The sequence below is a fragment of the Anguilla anguilla genome, chromosome 18 (genome assembly GCF_013347855.1).
Source record: "Anguilla anguilla isolate fAngAng1 chromosome 18, fAngAng1.pri, whole genome shotgun sequence".
NCBI lineage: Eukaryota > Metazoa > Chordata > Actinopteri > Anguilliformes > Anguillidae > Anguilla > Anguilla anguilla.
This window is the reverse complement of record NC_049218.1, coordinates 1,606,850-1,618,026: the sequence shown is the minus strand read 5'-3', so window position 1 is coordinate 1,618,026 and position 11,177 is coordinate 1,606,850. Positions and strand designations below refer to the sequence as shown.

At 45.9% G+C, this 11,177-nt stretch overlaps 1 protein-coding gene across 2 annotated transcripts in view; it reads right to left on the bottom strand.

Annotated features, from left to right (window-relative positions):
- Nucleotides 1-3,801: 3,801 nt before the first annotated feature.
- thumpd2 (THUMP domain containing 2) overlaps nt 3,802-11,177 on the bottom strand; it is a 34,242-nt gene continuing 26,866 nt past the window's right edge. For both annotated transcript variants that reach the window (XM_035401207.1, XM_035401206.1), the window contains exons 2-10: nt 10,467-10,599; nt 8,422-8,969; nt 8,240-8,317; nt 7,966-8,018; nt 7,742-7,829; nt 6,479-6,550; nt 6,204-6,318; nt 5,544-5,664; nt 3,802-4,416 (exon numbers count right to left, since the gene is read on the bottom strand). In XM_035401207.1, coding sequence (XP_035257098.1) covers nt 4,086-4,416; nt 5,544-5,664; nt 6,204-6,318; nt 6,479-6,550; nt 7,742-7,829; nt 7,966-8,018; nt 8,240-8,317; nt 8,422-8,969; nt 10,467-10,599 — 1,539 coding nt within the window. In that variant the 3' untranslated portion in view covers nt 3,802-4,085. The remainder of the gene's footprint in view (nt 4,417-5,543; nt 5,665-6,203; nt 6,319-6,478; nt 6,551-7,741; nt 7,830-7,965; nt 8,019-8,239; nt 8,318-8,421; nt 8,970-10,466; nt 10,600-11,177) is intronic.

The following is an 11,177-nucleotide window of genomic DNA, read 5'->3' as shown; positions in this document are numbered from 1 at the left end:
GGGGGTGGGGGGGGTGCGGGGGGGGGGGGGGGGGGGGGCATATTTATTTATTTTTCCAGATATTCTGTGGACGCGCCACCTGTTTGGTATTCCGAGCCACGGGATGCTTGATTGCTGGAGGGCCGATAAGGCACAGAGTCCCCATGGCAACCCAGCAAACTGACATGGCTTTGTCATGACAACCAGGGCTCCACAGGAATACTAATGTAGCGCTTGTGGTGGCGGAAACCACGCAGGTCTGCGGAGTGGTTAAAATAAAATAATGACTAAGTGTTGGAATCTGACCTCATGAAACAGGCTGAGACACACAAGTGTTCAATACATCGCACAATATGAGGTGCCGTGTGCCGGCTGCTCGAGAGGGGGAAAACACACCCAGATAGGGCGGTAAGTCGCTGTGTGTTTAGAGCGTAATAAGAGCATCACTAAAGTCAAACTGCTTGCACTTCTCAATAGTATTTTAATATATGACTTGTATGGAGACATGTACATCCAGCAAACCATGAGCCAAGCTTGTGCTTCGTTCTTGAGGACTACTAGCTAATGCTAACTGGTCAAGTCTAGTCAGTAATGGTGTAAAAATGCATCAATGCATTGACCTTAAGGAGGTGATTCAACTGCATCCATATGGAATGGTAGAACTGATAATAACAGATTATAATCACAATTTCAATCAGACTATGTGCTCATTTTTGGCCAAAATAAAATTAGCAAGCTGCATGCAAAAAGGGGTTCTGGCAAAAGTGGCTGTAATTTCTGAAGCAGTAGTTCAGGGTCCCTGTCTTTTTGTTAGGCCTTAATCACAAAATACGTTGGCCCTGAAAGAGATTTGTTTTTTCTGAAAAATGCAATATGGCACATCTAGAAAATAAATGTGCAGAGAAATTGGAGTATTGTTTTTATTTGTCTTTTGATTCCACTAATATTGAAAAAAAAAAATCAGTTCCTCCAATCACATTTGAGTATTCAGCATATTAAAAAAAATAATTCAGACAGGTCTGTTTCCACAGTATACTTTTCTTTCCAGAGCCAATTTTGCCCTGATAAGACAACCCCAGCAGTAGCTCCCACAGTTGCAAATTAATTTATTTGATGATTAAAAAACACATATAACACTGCACTGCAGTCATTACATACATTTAAAATCACCGAGGATGAAAACACAATAAAGCCCGAAGGCTTATTTCCATTGCGGTCCTGGAAATTGACACGCTGTGGTTGTCCGTGCGTGGGTGTGTTGGGCGCACGAAGGAGACCTCACCAATACGCAAAGGACCAACACACAGCACGGTTCAGACAGCCAGCCAAAATAAAGCGTTCCCTAATCTCTAAACACGAGAGAGGGAGGTCTGACTCCGTGTCCTTTCAGCACAGATATTCACCTCAAGGTCAGTTGTGATTAGCAGCCAACTAAACAAATGCGCCACTGATTGGTTAAAAATTCAAATGGTCGTGTTGTTTATGCAAGAAAAAAACCCAATCAATCCAAATCCTCCTGCACTGGACAGAATAAGAACTTAACTGCTTTCAGGATAAAATAAAATCATTTAAAATCCCAACAGAATAGCATTGGCTTGATATCATAGTGTTGGTTTACTTGGTTCTGCTTAAGATTTTGATTGCACAGGAATTTTTAATCTATACAATGATGCAAGCGCCCAGCAAGATAGGTAAGGGGCTTCTTTTACTACTCCCTCCATCCCTCCCTCCATTCCTCCCTCCATCCCTCCCTCCCTCCTCAGGAGCTAACAGACCCTTTCATTAAGACCACAGCCTCATAACCACTCTCTACCGCCTTCATAAGAGCAAGACTAATCCTGCACATTAACAGGCGAGCCACACAATACCACACTCACACACACACACGCGCACACGCACACACACACCCACGCATACACACACACACACACACCCACGCATACACACACACGCACACACACACATGCGCACACACACACACACACACGTGCGAGCGCACACACACACACGTGCACACACACACACTTTCAAAAGCACAGCTTTTATAATTCCCCTAATTAAACTGAATTCCCACTGCAGTGTGCACTGAGATCGTATCCTTTCCCAATTCAGCCGTTCATTTTAATGTGATTACTGGGCATGAAGTTCTGTGTGCAGCCAACTGTGAATTTACTTTCTTTTTTAAATTCTCTTCAGGCCTTACTTGAATAAATTATCACCTTGTCACATTTACGTTTGGAGACCTTTGCTTGAGACGCTGCACTCTGAGAGTCAGGCATGAATGTGAAATAACAGGTTACAAAGCAGACAAATATTTAACAGCTCTTCCAATGCATGCGCTCAAGCTGTAGTACGCATAACCCCCAAATCTAACCGTCCACAGCGCCTGGACGTGTAACAACGCTAAATATCAGCCACTCTTATAAATGATCAGTAATGTGGCCCTAGATGTCACAGTAGGTTACTAACCAATCAGCGCCAGAATGGCAGTATTGGCAGAACAGGGTTGGTTGCTGTTACTGTTACACTGGTGTAGCCAGACCTCCACTGTATCCAACGCCCACCGGTCACGTCACTCACCTGATGAAAGCCCTGCGTGTTCATCTGTTCACTCCCGCCATTTTGTCGTTCCTGGGGGGTGCACGGAAGCCATCTTTCTCAGCAGGGATTTCTGTGGAACTGTGGCTTTGAATTGTTTTTAACTTTAAGTCATGACATGGACAGAAGGTCAAGGTGTAAATCAGATTCTGACCGACAGGTAGCGAAAAAGAACCCAGAACCTGTATTTAGAAGATGACTATAGATTACCATTGAACAACCTTGTACATTCTCTTTAGTCTTTATATTGCCTTTATAAACGGACTGGTCTGCAGTGCATGTCACTCTTCTTCACCCAGAAGACCAATACAACTATCAGTGAGTCTGTGCAGCTCAGGCTCTCTGTGACGGAGTTAACTCTTGTGCTCAAGAATCCGCAAAGAGTCTCTCTGCCTGAGAATAAAGTTAGTTTAACTGATTGCAATGATTCTGTGGGCAGCCCAGAAAATATGAGCTGAATATTAACACATCTGGTCATATTTTAATTGTTATATTATTACTGTAATGAGTCTGGACTGGTCTCTGTTAATTGCACACTATTCACAGATACATTCATATTATGACATGGCAAACAAAACCATGCCAATGCTTTGTACGCAGTTCTTGCAAATGGCTTCATTTTGCATTAAAATGGTGAACACGAGCGCTCCCATGTCTGGGCCTATGCCATTACTCCCTGCAGAACCTCAAACCAAAGCTGCTTTAATTCAGTTTGGCCACTAGGTGTCTCTGTGGTATCGCACTTTAATTATTGGTTCCAAAAAACTTACAGCCATGGCAGAAAATAATTCAGCTCGCACAAATAGAGCAAAAATAAATAAATAATTTAAAAAGCTATTTCCCTATGGAATCAATAAACGTTTTGTCTATTGCAGCAGTAAAATGCATCAGCAACGGCCAGCACTGCTTTTGGTAGAGATGCCTCCAGCACACCTGAAAAGCACGTTTCAGGTCATTACATTCATTCTATTTTATTTTTACATCAGCAATGTTGTCTTCTCCTGGGTGCTTGTGCCTGAAGATTTTAGATTAAGTTAAGCTTGCAGGTGACTGCAGTTTTTACTGGAAGTACTTTTGTAGGTACACACGGTATCCTACACCGGTACACGCGTCACCTTAAACTGAGCAATCCGTCTCTTCATTGGTGGCCAGGAGACAGCAGAACTCACCCTCCAACGTGCAAAATTCATGATCTCATAACAAAATGAAAGGAAGGCAACAAAGTATAGGAATTACAGCTTTATGTGAGAAACATGGGAACAGTATCCGCAGCATCACTACCGGAGCACGCTGAATCAGGATCCCACCAGCAGCAGGAGAGCCTTTCTTACATTACTGACATTCATATAGCATATATATCACTATAATCCAGAACGACACAACTTTCTCATCGTTACATTGCAAAATCCATTTATAAAACTGTATATTTTTACTGAAGCAACAATAGCAGTGTCCCTCCTGGGAATCGAACCGGCGACCTTTAAATTTCAAATCCAGTTCCCTAACCGCTACACCACACCGCCGCCCTTGCGGTATTTGTGGATGAGGGCGTCGGCCGTTCCCAGACTCACTCTGTGAATGCTCTGGAGCTCTAAGGACGGGAAGAGGAGGGGGGACAAACCCCCAGGTCTGTGTTGGGGGGGTGCAGGGGCGGGACCCCCAGGTCTGTGCTGGGGGGGTGCAGGGGCAGGTCCCCCGGGTCTGTGCTGGGGGGGCGGAGGGGGGGGCTCTCCTGACTCGTTCGTCGGTGTGGCAGGCTGGGGGCGGCAGCTCCTCTTCAGATCAGCAGCGAGGGCGGGGCTGAGGAGCAGCACCAGGGATCCGCCCACACACAGCACCCTGAGGACACAGAACCGCACACACACACACACACACACACGAGCGCACACACACACACACACGCACGCACGCACGCACGCACGCACGCACGCACACACACGCACACACATACACATGCACGACGCACACACACACATGCACGACGCACACACACACGCATGCACACACACACGCACAGGCACGCACGCACGAACGCACGCACACACATACACATGCACGACGCACACACACACACACACACGCACATGCAAACACACACATGCACGCACGAACGCACACACACACGCACGCACGCACACACACACACACACGCACACGCGCGCACACACACACACACGCACGCACACCACACCCACGCACGAATGCACCCACACACACGCACCATACATACACACACACACACACACACACACACACATCATATACGCACACACACATGCACATCATATACGCACACACACACACACATGCACGCACACAAAACATTCCAGTAACATTGTGAGAACATTCTGTGCTAGTTGGGAAGGTTTTACTGTGACCCGATATTCATATTAGTTAAGGAAAGCAAGCTTTTTTTAATTTTTAACCCCAATTTCATTTTGTCCCAGTTTGGTATATCCAGTTGTATTTCCAGGCTGGTCTCATTGCAATAACCCCCTCTGTCTGTTCTACACTACACAGAGCATTCTCTATCCCCTGAAGCACACGCTACTAAGTGTGGTACCAGCAGGTCTGCCGGTCACACCGCACACTGGCGGCCTCTGCTGGTCAGTCAGGAGACTGCAGCCTGCCAGCCTGCACCTGCTGCAGAAATGAATGTATCCCCTCTGACACAAAGACACGCATGCAGCTGATGAGCTGAGAGGCTGGCTGCATGTGCTTCAGAGCATAAGTGGTGCAAGCAAATCACGACACACGCAATATGACGGAGCCATTCAAACAAACAGGCCGCCATCGTAAAACAGCACATCTGTTTCTGAAAAGGCTACAACCTTCGGTCTGTCCAATTACACATTGGGTCATATCATAGCGAATACGCTAATATAATCCCTAATGCATACAGAGGAATATATCAGAAGATAAATGTTAAAATATCGAGGCCTTGCTGTTATAACTTCCCTGCTCACCTCTCCATTTCAGCCACAATAGCTGGCAGAGCGGCCGCCATGTCAGATTTACTGCCAAACTTCCTCCCAAACGGAATATCGCAGACGACAGCATCCACACTCTCCGACGGAACTGGGATCGCTAGGAGAGAGAATGTTGCAGAAACAGTCACAGATTTACATTCTATCAACATATACCATAATCTGAAGAACAGCTATTGTGTACAACTGGGTTGCTATGGAATCACGTATCTGCACTTTGGGGCAGTTATTAATGTCAGTAGTGTAAATGACAATTATAATTTCAGATTTCATAGTCATAACTTTATCTATTTGAATAGTTTGAATATATAAAAATTTGAGAAATAGATACTTGAAAAGAATACCTCAAGGAATGACCCTTGCTAGAGAGTTAGAAACGTTAGGTACCTTTAATCCAACACTTGACCAAACCCATGGGGTTTAGTCAAGGAGAAAAAAATATCCCAGAGTACATTTTAATACTACAGCATGCATTCTAATCAGGCCTTCAATAGATTTCCATCAAAACAATACTGGCGTGTGGATTTACAAATACACTGCATATATTCAATTCATTGGTGAGGTTAAAATATAAAACATCGAACAATTTTAAAACATGTCAACAGTCACGAAAATATAAAATAAATAATTAGATCGTACCTTTAACTGATGATTTAATCACTTCAACTCTTCCAGAGAGTTCTGCAAACTGCACATTGTCTCGGGCTTTCTGCAGCTGTGACTCCTCTATATCCATTCCCAGGAAGGAGGAGTTCTGGATGGAAATGAATAAACACATCCAATGGAATGAATAACTCAGTTATTTGATGTATTCACACAAAGTATATTACGCACATATGCAGCAAGTTGCACAAGTTAGATATGCATATCTGTAACATACATTGACTCACACTAATAAGTCAAGTCTTACTTACTGGACACTCCTTTGCAGCTTCTAAGAGTATCGTCCCCACTCCACACATGGGATCTAAGACACAAGACCCTGGCTGTTTGGTGTGAAGGAAAAAAAAGTGAATGAAAACTTTAGTTTTCTCTAATAATAATACAACTTTTATGGTTTCACTAAGGGTCTGATTCAGTAACATTAAATCGGTAAATAAATGAATTTGTGCTACTTTATCAAATATTGGGAACATGCAGTCAAGTCATCATATACAGAAAAACTACGAGCAAGAAATAAAAAAAATTAATCAGTTAAAGCTAAAATGAATTGTGACTGGAAATCGTGATGAATTGGGATCAGATGTCAGATGCACCTGAGCAACTACATCTCAATTCATTCAATTCACTCCATTTCATAATAACTTTGTATTACTAAAAATGAGAGGGCTGAGAATCATTGCCTTGTTATGGTAAAATGACTTCAGAACGCCCAACTACAGCGATGTTTAAAATAACCCAAAGTAAATTATATGTGCTGTCAACAGGGCCACCTGAGGACAGCAGGAGCACTGGACTCCACTGAAAGGTTATATTACTCTAGACACGGTTTACAGACATACACAGCAATACTGCACAAATATTACACCATCAATATTTACTGTATGGCTCGATGCCACTGATTTAATTTCATTTGTACAGCGATTTTTACAGAGACGCTGCGACGCTGACATCAAGCACCTTTTGCTATGACACATTCTGCAATTACAGTGTACTGTCACAGTGCCTGTGCTTCGCAGCGACTCTGTTATATGGGGGCTGAACAGGTCCAATTCCCATGCTAATTTGCAGCCTCAGCCACGTTCATGAATGAACGTGCAGACATCTGCGGTTCTCCTCTGACAACATGGCGTTCCCGGCCTGCTTCTTTTCACACCGTAGACTACAGCTAAACTCGTAGAGTTGAGTCAGAGGAAGACCTTTTATGAGCGGATTTGGCTTGCAGCTCATGGTGCCTGATCGACCAGCGGGGGGCGCTAGAGACTGATGAAGTGCTGACCCCTAAGTGACTGAACCCTCTCGTACCCTGGGCCAGGCAATTGCCAATCGCTTGTCGTCCAATGGAGCTACAGGCCACAGTTGGCACTGGCACGGTTTCGGATTCAAACCGAGGCAGTGAGGCTCATGGTGCCTTAACCGAATGAGCCACACAGCAGCTCTTGATGTACACTTAAAAAAAAATAAGTTAACAAAAATAGAGAAAAATGAACAAGTCGAGTAGTTATTTCTGAGCCTACCTTGATTTCAGCGAGCGACGCCATTGCCCAAGCAACGGTGGAGCGGAGTCCTGTGGTTCTGATATAGCTGCGGCTGGCTAGCGGCGATCTGCAGGAGAAAACAGGGATGACTGAGCGAGCACAGGTAAGTTCCACACACTCTTCACACCTTACCACACTCATCTGAAACAACTTAAAAGATCTGTCACTGCCACCTAGTGAGAATCCCAGGTCGGTGCACAAACCTTAGCAGTGGGAGGCCAATCACACAGTGGTCATCGCTTAAATGCACATTAACCTGAACAGAGGAGACACAAGGACTCAGAGCAAGGCTGGGGTACCTGGAAAGACACAACCACTTCCAGAAATCGCAGGATCAGGGTAAAGGAGAACCCATATTAGTCAAACGGCCTGTCCTCAGCATTATGAATTCTTAAGTTCTCATGCTAACGGGTCTAAACCATATTCTCTAGTGCTCATTGTAATCTACAGAGCTGTGCAGAGTGCAGTCAGCCCTACCTCCAGGTCAGGCTCCCTCAGGTTCACGCTCCATCCCAGCTGCCTGCTGATGGCCACCCCCACTATCCTGCCCAGCTCCTGCAGGTGACACGTGAAGATCCACTCTCACATCCACTAATAACACTCTCACATCCACTAATCCTGCTCTCACACCCAGACCCCCTCGCCCCCGGGACACCCACCTGGGAGCTGAAGGTGCGGGCGAAGGAGCCAGTGCAGCGGCAGCACACTCTGAAGCACACTGGAGCAGGCTGGGGCTCGCCAGCGCCCCCTGCCTTTGAGGAAGACTCACTGCGGGGCGGTGCTCCCTCCCCAGAGGCCCCCGTCACGGCCGACTCCCCCCCAGAGTCCTGCCCCTCAACCCCAGAGTCCTGCCCCTTCAATCCATGGCCCCGCCTCTTCTTCCCAAGGCCCTGTCCCTCCACCACAGAGCCTCTCGCCTCCACCACAGAGTCCCCTCTCTTATCTCCAGGATCCCACCCCTCTACCCCAGGTCCCTGCCCCTCCACCCCAGGGCCCCGGCCCACCACCTGCCCCAGGCTCTCACAGACAGGCCCTTCTCCAGCCCCCTCTCCCTGCTCCAGCTTCCTCTTCCTGCCCCGCCCCGGTCCCGTTGGGTCGGGTCCGGCCTCCTCCAGGCCCTTTCGGAGCTGGAGCCACAGGGACAGGGTCTCAGTCCAGACCCGGTGCTGTCCGATGATCTGGTCCCGCACGACATCCTCCACTCTCCCTGGGGACCAAACCACAGAAGAAGAAAATCAAGTCTTTAAAGCTATTTTATTTTCATATTGCGCACTGCAACAAGGGTTTCCCAGGCTGCTGAACAGTTAAAGAAATGCTGCAAATCCAAAGGCAAGGCACAATTCTGTAAGTAACATACAGCTACAAAAACACACAAGCAAAACGCAACAATCTTTTCATCTGGGTTTCAGAATGTGCCATTATTTCACTGAAGCAAAGGAAGCCACAGCATCACCCCACTGGGATTCGAACTCACAACCTCCTGGTAAGAAGCAGTGGTAATAATTCAGTCTGCTGTCTGTCTGTGCCGCTGGACGGCTGGAGTCTCGTTTGACTGCTCACACAGCGCACCTAGGACAGCGCTTCAGCAGATAGCTCATCTACAGTAGCCTGTGTGCTGACAACACGTTTTTAAAGAATATTCCAAATACCCGCAGCCACAGAAAAATAAGCTCAGAGCTTGCCAGTCAGAGGAATGCTCAGCCAGCAAAAAAAGTAGAATTCTGAAGACACAGAAGGAACTTATCAGAGAACGGGATGTGAGCCTGGAGCCAATTATTTCAACCCTCAAAAATTTATGCACAGAAAGGATTACTTTAAAACCTGATGACCAAAGCACACATTTCGTGACAGGGTAAGTTTACTGAGGGTAAGTTTCAAGGTTGTTCTCAGTAAATGAAACAGAACTGTGTACGGCTCAAGACGACGCTGGAGATGTCCTTGTTAGGGCAATACTGCAGCCACACGTGGGGACAAATGCTAAGCAATTATACCTTATGATTGTGATCTATTCCTGTTATCACACGATGCTGTATTTTTAAAGACATAGTTTCTGTGGTGTCTTTCCATATGGTTTCCTCAAACAATTTGACGTTCATGGCAGGTGGTGGCAATGAGTTGTAGTTTTTTCACCAGTGCCACTACAACCCAAAAGAAGTGCCAGCAACAGCAAGGTAGGAGGAGCTACAGGAATTTTGCCCCAAAGGAACATGGAGACCGGCTTCATGTGGGGCTGGCAGAGACGCCACAGATTCTGTAAATGCACCAGATACTCAGCTCAAACCTTTTAACATAGAGACTTCTGTCTCCCAGCTGTTAGAGCTGAAATACTCCACTTTACATCTTCTGAACAGTAACTCAGGGGACTAAAGAAGTACAATACCGAGACTATGTACATTAATTGTTGTAATGTTCTGAAAAATTCAGTCCCAGCCCTACAGTAATTAAGAAAAAAAAAAAAGCAGACAAAAGAAAAGGAACTCTGCAGCTGAGTATCTGGGGTTTCTACAGAATCTGTGCCAATACATGACTGCATACCTACAGATTCAGATCCAGCTTTATTACCCCATGGGGAAAATCTTACTACAGGCAGTTGTGTACATAAAACCATTAAAAAAAACATATACACAAAACAGAGCAAAGACACAACACAGGAAAGACAGCATGTGGGTGGCGGTATGACTGCAAGCACACAGCAGGGAGGTACCTGCACTCCCGGTTTGGGCCAGAGGTGGCGCTCTCCTCAGCAGCAGGAACAGCCTCTCTGCAGATTTCAGACCTCTCACTTTCTCAATGTCCTCACTCGTGGAGAAAAACACCTTTCCTGTTACATGGTCAACCTGCCGGGATTTACACACAGCACATTTTATTAGGTACATTTAGGGCCTGATTTACTAAGACCTTTAGCAGGTGCAAAACTAACAACACAATCAGTGATGGGTGATACTGGCTTTGTATGTGGTAAAAGATTTTGCACATGATAAAGGTCGAAGCAAACCAGGCCCTTAGTCTTACGATGAGAATCTGGCAGCAGCATTATCTGCTCACAAACAGCCCCACAGGAGGTTTCACACAGAAGGGCACTGCAGTAGTTTGATCCAGGAAAGAGCATAAATCATCTTCAAGCTCAAATAATAAAAACATCAACACCTACCTCATAGCTCCCACACTCAACACTGGTTTAAAGTCAGAAGGGTAGTGTGGGGCTAAACTAAATTAAAATGAATCACGAACCAGCAACTGCTCTTGCTGTGGTTTCATTACCACTGAGCCTACCCTGTCCTGGAGACCTTCTGTTCTTACTCAGCTAGGCACCATCTTCAAATTCCTGATCTACACTTACAGCATTTCAACTTTACTGCACTCTGCCACAGTAAAGGTTGGACCACCACTGGATGGGATGACCCCGCCTCCACCC